At 47.8% G+C, this 16113-nt stretch overlaps 1 protein-coding gene across 1 annotated transcript in view; it reads left to right on the top strand.

Moving 5' to 3' along the window:
• The window catches only part of LOC140467071 (uncharacterized), a 157434-nt gene that overhangs the window by 21790 nt on the left and 119531 nt on the right, over positions 1-16113 (top strand). The window contains exons 10-14 of the mRNA XM_072563131.1: positions 4075-4230; positions 6130-6285; positions 7867-8022; positions 9596-9751; positions 11270-11425. Of these exons, the coding sequence (XP_072419232.1) occupies positions 4075-4230; positions 6130-6285; positions 7867-8022; positions 9596-9751; positions 11270-11425 (780 nt within the window). The remainder of the gene's footprint in view (positions 1-4074; positions 4231-6129; positions 6286-7866; positions 8023-9595; positions 9752-11269; positions 11426-16113) is intronic.

Here is a 16113-nt window from a genome sequence, read left to right as displayed (position 1 = left end):
AAAGTCTTTTTCCCAGCGTAGGGGTGTCCAAAATTAGAGGGCATAGGTTTAAAGTGAAAGGGGGAAGATTTAAAAAGGACCTTTGGGGCAACATTTTCAACAGGGTGGCGCATGTAAGGAATGAGCTGCCAGAGGAAGCAGTTTGGGAGTTCATGTTGTGGCTGTACAGGATATCGGTTAGGCCACTGTTGGAATATCGTGTGTAATTCTGGTCTCCCTCCTTTCAGCAGGATGTTGTGAAACTTGAAAGGGTTCAGAAAAGATTTACAAGGATGTTGCCAGGGTTGGAGGATCTGAGCTACAGGGAGAGGCTGAACAGGCTGGGGCTGTTTTCCCTGGAGCGTCAGAGGCTGAGGGGTGACCTTATAGAGGTTTACAAAATTGTGAGGGGCATAGATAGGGTAAATAGACAAAGTCTTTTCCCTGGGGTCGGGGACTCCAGGTTTAGGGTGAGAGGGGAAAGATATAAAAGGGACCTAAGGAGCAACTTTTCCACTCAGAGGGTGGTATGTGTATGGAATGAGCTGCCAGAGGAAGTGGTGGAGGCTGGTACAATTGCAACATTTAAAAGGCATCTGGATGGGTATATGAATAGGAAGGGTTTGGATGGATAGGGGCCGGATGCTGGCAAATGGGATGAGATTAGGGTATCTGGTCAGCATAGACGAGTTGGACCGAAGGGCCTGTTTCTGTGCTGTACGTCTCTATGACTCTAAAAGGTGGTACGGTTAAAAAGGTGAATGGGAGCAGAGAGACATGGGGGTATCTGAGCATAAAGTGTTAAAGGTGCTGAAACAGGAACTGCTGAAGATACTTAGCAGGTTTGGCAGCATCTGCAGAGAGAGAAACAGAGTTACTGTTTCAAGTCTAGTGATTTTTCTTCAGAACTCGTTATAGCTGGGAAAAGGTGGTATATTTGCTGCAGGCAGGACTGAGGGAGGGCTTGGAGGGGGGAAGGAGTGAGAGGATGGAGCCCAGAGCATGAGGATAGTATTGTAACAGATAAAGGAATAGATAATGGAATGCAGTGAGGGGGGAAAGCTGATAATGTAGGTTATGAGTGGGTGACAATAGGTTGGCTGTACTGAAAGCAGTGCATGTCAAGACAAGAGCTGGGGTGTGGGAGTGGAAACTACACATGAAAGGAGGTCTTCAGGCTCTCAGATCATTCAATGGATGTTGAGTCCTGAAGGCTGCAGGGTTCCCAAGCGGAAAAATGAGGTGCTGTTCTTCCAGTTTGCGCTGAGCTTCACTGGAGCACTGCTGGGTATTTACAGGGGAAAGTGCCACGGGGGCGTGTGGTCTGGGGAGGTGTTGGGAGTGGACGAGGAGTGGACTAGGGTGTCCATTCCATTCTCCCAGTATATCTTGCTCCACTTCATCTGTTCTGACAATCTTACCCTTTTGCAGGAGAGCCACAGAAATGTCCACCTTCTTCCTCAGCTGAGGATTCCATAACACCATGTTTGACAGGGCCCTCAAATATTTCCAACCCGTCTCCTGCATTTCCACCCTCAGCCCCTCTCTCCCCTCCTGCAATAGCAATAAGGCCCCCCTCGTCCTCACCTACAATCCCAGCGGCATCCACATCCAAAAAGTCCCACCAGAAACTTATTCCCCTCCCCTCCTTTGTCAGTCTTCCACAGGGATTGTTCCATCTGGACACTGGTCCACATTTTCTCCAAACAATGTGGATTTGAGTGATGCGAATGTAATTTGCCACGTGTCAGCCCAAGCCTGGATATTGTCCAGGTCTTATGTCTTAGAACATGGCCTGCTTCAGTATCTGAGGAGTCATGACTGGTGCTGAACATTGTACAATCATTGGCAAACATCCCCACTTCTGACCTTAATGATGGAGGGAGGTCGTTGGTGAAGCAGCTGAAGATGGTTGGGCCTAGGACACTACCCTGAGGGACTCCTGCAGAGATGTCCTGGAGCTGCGATGACCGACCTCCAACAACCACAACCATCTTCCTTTGTGCCAGGTATGACTCCAACCAACAGAGCATTTGCCTCTTGACACCCATTGATTCCAGTTTTTCCAGGGGTCTTGTTTCCACACTTGGTCAAATGAAGTCGTGGTGACAAGGGCTATCACTTTCCCCTCCCCTCAGGAATTCAGCCATTTTGTCCATGTTTGACCCAAGGCTGTATTGAGGTCAGGAGCTGAGTGACCCTGGGGGAACCCAAACTGGGCGTCACTGAGCAGGTTATTGCTGAGCAGGTGCTGCTTGACAGCACAGTTACTGACACCTTCCATCACTTCACTGAGGACCGAGAGGAGACTGATGGGGCAGTAATTGGCTGGTTGGATCTGTCCTGTTTTTATGTACAGGACTGACATGTGCCATTTTCCACACTGTCAGGTAGATGCTGGTGTTGTGACTGGACTGGAACAGTTTGGCTCTGGGACCGGTGAGTTCTGGAGCACAAGACTTCAGTATTATTGCCGGAGTGTTTTCAGGGCTCATAGCCTTTGCAATATCCAATGTCTCCAATGGTTTCTTGGTAGCATGTGGAATGAGTCGAATTGGCTGAAGATGGGTATCCGTAATGCTGGGGACAACTGGAGGAGGCCGGGGTGAATCATCCACTTGAGATTCCTGGCTGAAGGTTGCTGCAAATGTTTCAGCCTTATCTTTCGGGCTGATGTGGCAGGTTCCTCCATTGAGGATGGGGTCATTATGGAACCTCCTCTTCCAGTGAGCTGTTTAACGGTCCACCATCATTCACGACCGGACGTGGCCAGACTGCAGAGCTCAGATCTGATCTGTTGGACGTGGGATCGCTTAGCTCTGTCTATCACTTACTGCTTGTGCTGTTTGACATGCAAGTCGTCCTGTTCGGTGGCTTCACCAGGTTGACACCTCATCTTCAGGTGTGCCTGGTACTGCTCTTGGCATACCCTCCTGCACTCACCTGGGTTGATCCCCTGACTTGATGGGAATGGGTGAATGGGGGAATGTGCCAGGCCATGGGACTACAGATCGTGTTAAAGTACAATTCAAGCTGTTGATGCCCACACCATCTCATGGATGCCCAGTCTTGAGTTGCTAGATCTGTTCGAAGTCTGCCCAGTTGGCATGGTGATAGTGCCACACAACATGAGGGAGGGTGTTCTCAGTGTGAAGGTGGGACCTCATCTCCTTAAGGACTCCGCCTTATTACCGATTCTGTCATGAACAGATGCAATTGCAGCTGGCAGATTGGTAAGGAGGAGGTCAAGTATATTTTTTCTCTCTTGTTGATTTGATTTGTAATTGTCACACGTACCTCAGTGAAAGGTTTTGTTTAGTGTGCAGTACAGACAGATAATTACATACAAAGATCATAGGCTGGTCAAACAGAGCAAGAAATACAAAGTTACAGCTGCAAACAATGTGCATTAAAAGCAAGATCAACGTTAGGTTTTAAATTTATGAGTCCATTCAGAAGTCCAATGACAGAAGGTAAGACGCTATTCTTGACCCTGTTGGGTATGTGTGTTGAAACTTTTGTATCTTCTACTTGATAGAAGAGAGTATAACCAGAGTGGGAGGGGTCTGCCTTTCTAAAGCAGAGAGAAGTGTGAATGAAGTCAATGGATGGAAGGTTGGCTTCCATGATGGTCCGGGCTGTGTTCATAACTCTCTTAGTGTCTTACGGTCCTGGACAGAGCAGCTGCTATACCAAGGCATGATGCATCCAGAGATTCCCTCACCACCTGCTGCAAACCCAGTCCAGCATCCAGGTCTTGTCAGACCCGACCAGTCAATCAGCAATGCTGCTGCAGTTGACTCACTGTGGACACAGCGTACCCATTGGATACACATCGAACCAATATTTTCATGTTCTGCACACAGGGGCACTGGGAATATTGAGACCCACCCTCCCTGTGGGTCAGTGAGTACTTGTGGTTCCCATCTCAGGAAATTCCTGTTGAACAGCAGGAATTAGAGCTGCTCTGGGATTTGGGATTCAGGTGCCAGTGTGTGAGAAAATCTAACAATGAATATCTGCAGTAACCCTTCCCTCTGTCAATGACTCTCTCTCTCCCTGTCTGTTTGATTCTTTGCTTTTCTCTCTGTGCAGTAAACACAACGAGGCAATCGCTGAGATTGAGAAGCTGAAAGTGACCAATCAGGAGCTGGAGACAAAGCTGGAGCAGATCCAGCAGGATCTTCAGGAAGCCCGGGATCGGCTGGTGGATCAACAAGAGGAAGCAGCTGAGCGAGAGGAGAGAGAAGGGTAAGGGAGTGTGTGCACACCCCATCCAGCCCACAGCCTGCACACAGTGTACTAGCACAAGATGGTGTCCGCAACATTTGGACACAGAGGGCGGTATGTGTATGGCAGAAGCTGCCACAGGAAGTGGTGGAGATGGTGTACATTTCCAACATATAACAGGCTTGGATGCGCTGTACTGAAGGGTCTGTTTCTGTGCTGTCGAACTGTGTGACTCTCCCTCCTGCCCCACTGGAGAGGTAGTGCTCAGTTGTTCTGTGTCTGACTTTCCAAATCTGTCCATTTTTAGTGCACATCAGTGTTTGATACGTTCAGCCTGGGTATGGGCTCAGGGAAATGAAACCCGCCTGTAGGCAGAACTGGATGGAGGAGTTGGAACATGGTCAGACATTTTAAAGCATAGAATATAGTACAGTACAGCACAGTACAGTCCTTTCGGCCCATCATTTTTTCTGTGCCAACAATGATGCAATATAAAAGGCTTGGATGCGCTGTACTGAAGGGTCTGTTTCTGTGCTGTACAACTGTGTGACTCTACCTCCTGCCCCACTGGAGAGGTAGTGCTCAGTTGTGTGTTTGATTCTGTAGGTCAATTGATTTTTGATGCACATCAGTTTTTGATATGTTCGACCTGGGTATGGGATCAGGTTATGGTAAACTGCCTGTAGGCAGAGCTGGAAGGCGGAGTTGGAACATGGTCAGACATTTTAAAGCATAGAACATTGAACAGTACAGCACAGTACAGTCCTTTCGGCCCATCATGTCTGTGCCAACCATGATGCCATTCTAAACTAAACCCATCTCTGGCAGTGCGTCCCAGGCACCTACCATCCTCTGTCGATAAAACCCCTAGCCTCGCACATTTCCTTTAAGCCCACCCTCCTGCCTCCCATCTGAGCCACTAGTATTTGACATTAGCCCCCTGGGGAATGGGCTCTGACTCCCCACCCTACCCATGCCGATCAGAATGTTATACACTCCGTTGGGTCACCTCCTCAGCCTCCGAATTTGTGCCAAAAACAATCCACGTTTTTAAAGCCTCTCCTTTCGAGCTAATATGCTCCAATCCTGGCAACATCCTGGTAAACGACATTCCCAACTTCTCCAAAGCCTCCCCATCTGTCCGATAGTGAGATGACCAGAAGTGCTCAGAATACTCCAAATGTGGTCCCGCGAAAGGCACTTACAGCTGTGACATGACTTGCTAACTTTTACACTCACTGCCCTAACCAATGAAAGTAAGCATGTGGTAAGCCTTCTCTCCCACCTTATCCAATTGGGTTGCTACTTTCAGGGAGCCACGTACTTGCACCCCAAGGACCCCCTGTGTATCAGCACTCCTCATGGTTCAGTCTGTGCTCTATACTTTACTCTTGTATTTGTCCTCCCAAAATGCGTCACCTGACACTTGTCCAGAATAAACTCCATCTGTTATTTCTGCGCCCAACTTTCCAACTGATCTATATCCTGCTGTACCCTGTGACCAACGTCCTCACTATCCACCCTAAGTCCAAAGATTTTCGTGTTGTAGGTCTAGAAATAAAACCTGTTAGTCAGAAAAGAACAATTTCTGCAAATCTTTACAATGCTAAATACGTGATTTCACAGACACACCCCTCACTTTGGATACAGCCCACCCATTGGTTACACACCCAACTAATGTCCTGTACACATGGGCAGTGTGAATACTCAGACCCAGCCTCCCTGTGGGTCAGTGAGTGCTGATGGTTGTCATCTCAGTAAATTCCAGAGGAACAGCAGGAATGGCTCTGCTCTGGGATTTGGGATTCAGGTGCTGGTGTATGAGATAGTGTTGAAATGGATGTGTCCAGTAACCCTTCCCTCTGTCAATGACTCTCTCTCTCCCTGTCTGTCTGATTCTTTGCTTTTCTCTCTGTGCAGTAAACACAACGAGGCAATCGCTGAGATTGAGAAGCTGAAAGTGACCAATCAGGAGCTGGAGACAAAGCTGGAACAGATCCAGCAGGATCTTCAGGAAGCCCGGGATCGGCTGGTGGATCAACAAGAGGAAGCAGCTGAGCGAGAGGAGAGAGAAGGGTAAGGGAGTGTGTGCACACCCCATCCAGCCCACAGCCTGCACACAGTGTACTGGCACAAGATGGTGTCCGCAACATTTGGACACAGAGGGCGGTATGTGTATGGCAGAAGCTGCCACAGGAAGTGGTGGAGATGGTGTACATTTCCAACATATAACAGGCTTGGATGCGCTGTACTGAAGGGTCTGTTTCTGTGCTGTACAACTGTGTGACTCTACCTCCTGCCCCACTGGAGAGGTAGTGCTCAGTTGTGTGTTTGATTCTGTAGGTCAATTGATTTTTGATGCACATCAGTTTTTGATATGTTCGACCTGGGTATGGGATCAGGTTATGGTAAACTGCCTGTAGGCAGAGCTGGAAGGCGGAGTTGGAACATGGTCAGACATTTTAAAGCATAGAACATTGAACAGTACAGCACAGTACAGTCCTTTCGGCCCATCATGTCTGTGCCAACCATGATGCCATTCTAAACTAAACCCATCTCTGGCAGTGCGTCCCAGGCACCTACCATCCTCTGTCGATAAAACCCCTAGCCTCGCACATTTCCTTTAAGCCCACCCTCCTGCCTCCCATCTGAGCCACTAGTATTTGACATTAGCCCCCTGGGGAATGGGCTCTGACTCCCCACCCTACCCATGCCGATCAGAATGTTATACACTCCGTTGGGTCACCTCCTCAGCCTCCGAATTTGTGCCAAAAACAATCCACGTTTTTAAAGCCTCTCCTTTCGAGCTAATATGCTCCAATCCTGGCAACATCCTGGTAAACGACATTCCCAACTTCTCCAAAGCCTCCCCATCTGTCCGATAGTGAGATGACCAGAAGTGCTCAGAATACTCCAAATGTGGTCCAGCGAAAGGCACTTACAGCTGTGACATGACTTGCTAACTTTTACACTCACTGCCCTAACCAATGAAAGTAAGCATGTGGTAAGCCTTCTCTCCCACCTTATCCAATTGGGTTGCTACTTTCAGGGAGCCACGTACTTGCACCCCAAGGACCCCCTGTGTATCAGCACTCCTCATGGTTCAGTCTGTGCTCTATACTTTACTCTTGTATTTGTCCTCCCAAAATGCGTCACCTGACACTTGTCCAGAATAAACTCCATCTGTTATTTCTGCGCCCAACTTTCCAACTGATCTATATCCTGCTGTACCCTGTGACCAACGTCCTCACTATCCACCCTAAGTCCAAAGATTTTCGTGTTGTAGGTCTAGAAATAAAACCTGTTAGTCAGAAAAGAACAATTTCTGCAAATCTTTACAATGCTAAATACGTGATTTCACAGACACACCCCTCACTTTGGATACAGCCCACCCATTGGTTACACACCCAACTAATGTCCTGTACACATGGGCAGTGTGAATATTCAGACCCAGCCTCCCTGTGGGTCAGTGAGTGCCGATGGTTGTCATCTCAGTAAATTCCAGAGGAACAGCAGGAATGGCTCTGCTCTGGGATTTGGGATTCAGGTGCTGGTGTATGAGATAGTGTTGAAATGGATGTGTCCAGTAACCCTTCCCTCTGTCAATGACTCTCTCTCTCCCTGTCTGTCTGATTCTTTGCTTTTCTCTCTGTGCAGTAAACACAACGAGGCAATCGCTGAGATTGAGAAGCTGAAAGTGACCAATCAGGAGCTGGAGACAAAGCTGGAACAGATCCAGCAGGATCTTCAGGAAGCCCGGGATCGGCTGGTGGATCAACAAGAGGAAGCAGCTGAGCGAGAGGAGAGAGAAGGGTAAGGGAGTGTGTGCACACCCCATCCAGCCCACAGCCTGCACACAGTGTACTGGCACAAGATGGTGTCCGCAACATTTGGACACAGAGGGCGGTATGTGTATGGCAGAAGCTGCCACAGGAAGTGGTGGAGATGGTGTACATTTCCAACATATAACAGGCTTGGATGCGCTGTACTGAAGGGTCTGTTTCTGTGCTGTCGAACTGTGTGACTCTACCTCCTGCCCCACTGGAGAGGTAGTGCTCAGTTGTGTGTTTGATTCTGTAGGTCTATTGATTTTTGATGCACATCAGTTTTTGATATGTTCGACCTGGGTATGGGATCAGGTTATGGTAAACTGCCTGTAGGCAGAGCTGGAAGGCGGAGTTGGAACATGGTCAGACATCTTAAAGCATAGAACATTGAACAGTACAGCACAGTACAGTCCTTTCGGCCCATCATGTCTGTGCCAACCATGATGCCATTCTAAACTAAACCCATCTCTGGCAGTGCGTCCCAGGCACCTACCATCCTCTGTCGATAAAACCCCTAGCCTCGCACATTTCCTTTAAGCCCACCCTCCTGCCTCCCATCTGAGCCACTAGTATTTGACATTAGCCCCCTGGGGAATGGGCTCTGACTCCCCACCCTACCCATGCCGATCAGAATGTTATACACTCCGTTGGGTCACCTCCTCAGCCTCCGAATTTGTGCCAAAAACAATCCACGTTTTTAAAGCCTCTCCTTTTGAGCTAATATGCTCCAATCCTGGCAACATCCTGGTAAACGACATTCCCAACTTCTCCAAAGCCTCCCCATCTGTCCGATAGTGAGACAACCAGAAGTGCTCAGAATACTCCAAATGTGGTCCCGCGAAAGGCACTTACAGCTGTGACATGACTTGCTAACTTTTACACTCACTGCCCTAACCAATGAAAGTAAGCATGTGGTAAGCCTTCTCTCCCACCTTATCCAATTGGGTTGCTACTTTCAGGGAGCCACGTACTTGCACCCCAAGGACCCCCTGTGTATCAGCACTCCTCATGGTCCAGTCTGTGCTCTATACTTTACTCTTGTATTTGTCCTCCCAAAATGCGTCACCTGACACTGAACTGGAATAAATCTGATCTGCCAGTTCTCTTTTCAACTTTCCAACTGGTCAATTTCCTGCTGTATCCTGTGATCAACTTCCTCACTATCCACAACTCCACAAAATTCCATGCTGTAACACTGGGAACAAAATCTATTCCACAGAAAATCATAACTTCTGCAGAGTCTTACAACATAAAAGATATGACTTCATCGACACACCCTCACTGTGGATACAACCCACTAATTGGATACATACCCAACCAAAAATGTCCATGTCCTGAACACAGGGACAGTGGGAATATTCAGACCCAGCCTCCCTGTTGTTCCCAATCTCAGGAAATTCCAGAGGAACAGCAGGAATGGCTCTGCTCCGGGATTTAGGATTCAGATGCCGGTGTAAGAGATAGTGTTGAAATGGATGTGTCCAGTAACCCTTCCCTCTGTCAATGACTCTCTCTCTCCCTGTCTGTCTGTCTGATTCTTTGCTTTTCTCTCTGTGCAGTAAACACAACGAGGCAATCGCTGAGATTGAGAAGCTGAAAGTGACCAATCAGGAGCTGGAGACAAAGCTGGAACAGATCCAGCAGGATCTTCAGGAAGCTCGGGATCGGCTGGTGGATCAACAAGAGGAAGCAGCTGAGCGAGAGGAGAGAGAAGGGTAAGGGAGTGTGTGCACACCCCATCCAGCCCACAGCCTGCACACAGTGTACTGGCACAAGATGGCGTCTGCATTCACTGTGCGCGGGAGAGGTCGTGCTCAGTTGTGTGTTTGAGTTTGTAAAGTCTGTTTGTTTTTGGTGCACATCAGCACTTGATATGCTCGGTCTGAGTGTGTGCTCCCATTTGGAGACAGAGCTGAGAGCCAGGGGTATAACATGGAGCAGACATGTTAAAGTAGAGAACATGGAGAGGACAGCACAGTACAGATACTTCAGTACACCATGTCTGTACCATATAATGATGCTATCCTCTTCAAATGCCATCTGCCTGCTCATGTTCCATCTGCCTCCTTTATCACCTTGTTCATGTGTCTGGCTAAATGCTTCTTAAACATTGCAATGGTCTCTGTCTCTACTATCTCACTTTATGGGTCATTTCCTGGTACCTACCATCCCAAGTGTAAAAAACTTGCATCACACATCTCCATTAAATTTTCCTGTCTCGACTTAATCCTGTGCCACCCTGGGTATTTGACATTTTCACTCAGGGAAAAAGACCCTAAATATATACCCTATCCATGCCTCTCATCAACCTATATACCGACATCAGCTCACCGGTCAGCCTCCCACACTCTAGCAAAAGTAATCCATGTGTGTCCAAGCTCTCCTTATAACTGGAACGCTCCAATCCCAGGAATAGTCTGGTTGAACCATATTGCACATTCCCGAAAGCCTCCACATTCTTCCGACAGTGTGGCAACCAGAACTGTACACAATATTCCAAACATGTTCCAGCTCCACATTTATACAGCTCGAACATGACTTGTCGACATTTATACTCAACGCACTGACCATAAATGCAAGCCTTCTTTACCAACTTATCCATTTGTGTTACCGCTATCGGGGAGCGATGCACTTGCACTCCAAAATCCCTCTGTAAATCAGTGCTCACAATGGTCCTGCCATGTAATGTACACGTTTCTCTTGTATTTGACCTCCCAAGTTGCATTACCTTTCAATTATCCAGAATAAACTCTATCTGCCATTACTCTGCCCAATCCTCCAACATTATCTATATCCTCATGTATCCTGTGATCACCTTCCACACTATCAACAACTCCACCATTTTCTGCACTGGCAATAAAATCTCTAATCCACACAGAAAATAATAATTTCTGCAAACATTTACAATATAGAAGACATGACTTCAGAGGCACACCCCTGATGTGGACACAACCCACGCATTGGATACACACCCAACCAATGTGTCCATGTCCTGTACACACGGGCAGTGTGAATATTCAGACCCAGCCTCCCTGTGGGTCAGTGAGTGCCTGAGGTTCCCAATCTCAGGAAATTCCTGATGAACAGCAGGAATGGCTCTGCTCTGGGATTTGGGATTCAGGTGCTGGTGTATGAGATAGTGTTGAAATGGATGTGTCCAGTAACCCTTCCCTCTGTCAGTAACTCTCTCTCCCTGTCTGTCTGTCTGACTGTTTGCTTTTCTCTCTGTGCAGTAAAGACAACGAGGCAATCGCTGAGATTGAGAAGCTGAAAGTGACCAATCAGGAGCTGGAGACAAAGCTGGAGCAGATCCAGCAGGATCTTCAGGAAGCCCGGGATCGGCTGGTGGATCAACAAGAGGAAGCAGCTGAGCGAGAGGAGAGAGAAGGGTAAGGGAGTGTGTGCACACCCCATCCAGCCCACAGCCTGCACACTGTGTACTGGCACAAGATGGCGTCTGCATTCACTGTGCGTGGGAGAGGTAGTGCTCAGTTGTTACGTGTTTAACTCTATAAAGTCTGTTTGTATTTGGTGGGAAATCATGTCTCATAAACTTGATTGAGTTTTTTGAAGAAGTAACAAAGAGGATTGATGAGGATAGAGTGGTGAATGTGATCTATACGGACTTCAGTAAGGCATTCAACAAGGTTCCCCATGGGAGACTGGTTAGCAAGGTTAGATCTCTTGGAATACAGGGAGAACTAGCCATTTGGATACAGAACTGGCTCAAAGGTAGAAGACAGAGGGTGGTGGTGGAGGGTTGTTTTTCAGACTGGAGGCCTGTGACCAGTGGAGTGCCACAAGGATCAGTTGTGTCATTTGTGTCTACTTTTTGTCATTTACATAAATGATTTGGATGTGAACATAAAAGGTACAGTTAGTAAGTTTGCAGATGACACCAAAATTGGAGGTGTAGTGGACAGCGAAGAGGGTTACCTCAGATTTACAACAGGATCAGGACCAGATGGGCCAATGGGCTGAGAAGTGGCAGATGGAGTTTAATTCAGATAAATGTGATGTGCTGCATTTTGGGAAAGCAAATCCTAGCAGGACTTATACACTTAATGGTAAGGTCCTAGGGAGTGTTGCTGAACAAAGAGACCTTGGAGTGCAGGTTCATAGATCCTTGAAAGTGGAGTCGCAGGTAGATAGGATAGTGAAGAAGGCGTTTTGTATGCTTTCCTTGATTGGTCAGAATATTGAGTACAGGAGTTGGGAGGTCAAGTTGCAGCTGTACAGGACATTGGTTTGGCCACTTTTGGAATATTGCATGCGATTCTGGTCTCCTTCCTATCGGAAAGATGTTGTGAAACTTGAAAGGATTCAGAAAAGATTTACAAGGATGTTGCCAGGGTTGGAGGATTTGAGCTACAGGGAGAGGCTGTTTTCCCTGGAGCGTCGGAGGCTGAGGAGTGACCTTAAAAAAGTTTTAAAAATTGTGACGGGCATGGATAGGATAAATAGACAAAGTCTTTTCCCTGGGATCAGGAAGTCCAGAACTAGAGGGCATAGGTTTAGGGTGAGAGGGTAAGGATATAAAAGAGACCTAAGGAGCAACTTTTTCATGCAGAGGGTGGTACGTGTATGGAATGAGCTGCCAGAGGAAGTGGTGGAGGCTGGTCCAATTGCAACATTTAAGAGGCATTTGGATGGGTATGTGAATAGGAAGGGTTTGGAGGGATATGGGCCGGGTGCTGGCAGGTGGGACTAGATTGGGTTGGGATATCTGGTCGGCATGGACAGGTTGGACCGAAGGGTCTGTTTCCATGCTGTACATCCCCATGACGCTATGGTGCACATCAGCACTTGATGTGTTAAGTTTGGTGAGTGGTTTGTACAGGAACTCTTCAGGGGTAGTGTTCCCACTGTATCTGCTGCCATTGTCCTTCTCAAGGGGTGCAGTTTTGCGTTTGGGAGGTGCTGTGTCAGGAGCTTTGGAGACTTTCGGCAGTGTATTTTGTTGGTACTCCATTCTGCTGCTGCTGAATGACGGTGATAGAGGGAATGGTTGTTTGTTGCTGTGGCTGCTTCTCCTCAATGGTGGAGCACCACCCATCCGGGCAAACGGTGAGTATTCCATCACACTCCTCCAGACTTGTGCCTTGTAGATGATGGACAGGACTTGGGGTGTCAGGAGGTGAGTTAATCACCACAGTGTTTCTCGTGTCTCACCTGCTGTTTCCGCCATTGGGTTTATATGGTGAGTCCACTTGAGTTCGGGACAATGTCACCCCAAGAGTATTGATAGTGTTGGATTCAGTGACGGGAACAGCATTGAATGTTAAGGGCCAGTGATTAGTTCGCCTCTTGTTTGAGATGGTCATTGCTTGGCACTTGTGTGGTGCAAATATAACTTGCCACTTGTCAACTTAAGTCCAGATCTTGTTGCATTTGCTTCAGTCCCTGAGGAGTTGTGAATGGTGCTGAACGTTGTGCAATCAACAGCGAACACCTCCAATTCTGACCTTAATGATGGAGGGAAGGTCACTGATGAAGTAGCTGTAAATGGTTGGGCCTAGGACACTACCCTGAGGAACACATAGAACATAGAACATAGAAGAATACAGCGCAGTACAGGCCCTTCGGCCCTCGATGTTGCGCCGATCAAAGCCCACCTAACCTACACTAGCCCACTATCCTCCATATGCCTATCCAATGCCCGTTTAAATGCCCATAAAGAGGGAGAGTCCACCACTGCTACTGGCAGGGCATTCCATGAACTCACGACTCGCTGAGTAAAGAATCTACCCCTAACATCTGTCCTATACCTACCACCCCTTAATTTAAAGCTATGCCCCCTCGTAATAGCTGACTCCATACGTGGAAAAAGGTTCTCATGGTCAACCCTATCTAACCCCCTAATCATCTTGTACACCTCTGTCAAGTCACCCCGAAACCTTCTTTGCTCCAATGAAAACAGCCCCAAGTGCCTCAGCCTTTCCTCATACGATCTTCCTACCATACCAGGCAACATCCTGGTAAACTTCCTCTGCACCCGTTCCAGTGCCTCCACATCCTTCCTATAGTATGGCGACCAAAACTGCACACAATATTCCAGATGCGGCCGCACCAGAGTCTTATACAACTGCAGCATGACCTCAGGACTCCAGAACTCAATTCCTCTACCAATAAAAGCCAGTACGCCATATGCCTTCTTCACCACACTATTTACCTGGGTGGCAACTTTCAGAGATCTGTGTACATGGACACCAAGATCCCTCTGCTCTTCCACACTACCAAGTATCCGACCATTAGCCCAGTAATCCATCTTTTTGTTACTCTTACCAAAGTGAATCACCTCACACTTACCCACATTGAACTCCATTTGCCACCTTTCTGCCCAGCTCTGCAGCTTCTCTATATCCTGCTGTAACCTGCCACATCCTTCCTCACTGTCTACAACTCCTCCAACTTTCGTATCATCCGCAAACTTGCTCACCCAACCTTCTAGCCCCTCCTCCAGGTCATTTATAAAAATGACAAACAGCATTGGTCCCAAAACAGATCCTTGCGGAACACCGCTAGTAACTGCACTCCAAGATGAACCTTTACCACCAACTACTACCCTCTGTCTTCTTCCAGCCAGCCAATTCCTAATCCAAACCTCCAACTCACCCTAGATGCCATATCTCCGTATTTTCTTTTGCAGTAGCCTACCATGGGGAACCTTATCAAACGCCTTACTAAAATCCATATACACCACATCTACTGCTTTCCCCTCATCTACCTCCTTAGTCACCTTCTCAAAGAATTCAATAAGGTTTGTGAGGCATGACCTGCCCTTCACAAAACCATGCTGACTATCATTGATCACATTATTCCTATCCAGATGTTCATAAATCCTATCCCTTACGATTCTCTCTAAGATTAAGAACACCTTTAGAGATGGCTTGTAGCTGAGATGATGGACCTCCAACAACTCCAACCATCTTACTGTGTACCAGATATGACTCCAACCAGGGCAGAATTTACCTCCAGATACCCTATTGATTCCAGTTTTTCCAGGGCTCCTTGATGCCACATTCGGTCCAAACCAGCCTTGATGTCAAGGGCTGTCCCTCTCCCCTCCCATCTGGAATTCAGCTCTTTTGTCCATGTTTGACCCAAGGCTGTATTGAGGTCAGGAGCTGAGTGACCCTGGGGGGGAACCCAAACTGGGCGTCACTGAGCAGGTTATTTCTGAGCAGGTGCTGCTTAACAGCACAGTTACTGACACCGTCCATCACTTCACTGAGGACCGAGAGTAGACTGATGGGTGGTGTTTGGCCAGGATAGATTTGTCCTACTTTTAAAGTACAGGACATACGTGGACAATTTTCTAGATGCCGGTGTTGTATCTGTACTGGGACAGCTGGTTCCAGGAATGCGAAGTACTGGAGCCCAAGTCTTTAGTGATATTGCCGAATGTTGTCAGGGTTTGTACCCTTTTCAGTCTCAAGTGTCTCCAACTGTTTCTTGGTGTCACAAAGAGTGAGTGGAATTGGCTGTAGACTGGTATCTGTGATTTTGGGGACCATTGGTGGAGGCTGAAATGGATCATCCACTCAACACCTCTGGTTGAAGAGTGCTGCAAATGTTCAGCCATCATCGGGGTTGGGAATAATTATGCAGCCCCCCGCCCGCCACTTCCTCCAGTGATTCACCAACTTAAATCATCCACACTCACAGTTCATGACTGGATATGGCAGGACTGCAGACCTCAGATCTGATCCATGGTGGCACTGCTCTCTCACAGCGCCTGGCACATGGGTTCAATTCCTTCCTCAGACGACTCTCTGTGTGGGGTTTGCACATTCTCCCTGTGTCTGTGTGGGTTTCCTCCGGGTGCTCCGGTTTCCTCCCACAGTCAAAAGATGTGGAGGGTAGGTGAATCGGCCATGCTAAATTGCTAATAGTGTTCAGGGATGTGTTGGTTAGGTGGATCGGCCATGCCAAATTGCCCATAGTGTTCAAGGATGTGTTGGTTAGGTGGATCGGCCATGCTAAATTGCCCATATTGTGCAGGTATGTGTAGGTTAGGTGGATCGGCCATGCCAAATTGCCCATAGTGTTCAAGGATGTGTTGGTTAGGTGGATC

This window comes from Chiloscyllium punctatum, chromosome 45, assembly GCF_047496795.1.
Source record: "Chiloscyllium punctatum isolate Juve2018m chromosome 45, sChiPun1.3, whole genome shotgun sequence".
In the NCBI taxonomy this organism is placed as follows: domain Eukaryota; kingdom Metazoa; phylum Chordata; class Chondrichthyes; order Orectolobiformes; family Hemiscylliidae; genus Chiloscyllium; species Chiloscyllium punctatum.
This window is presented reverse-complemented; position numbering and strand designations above follow the sequence as displayed.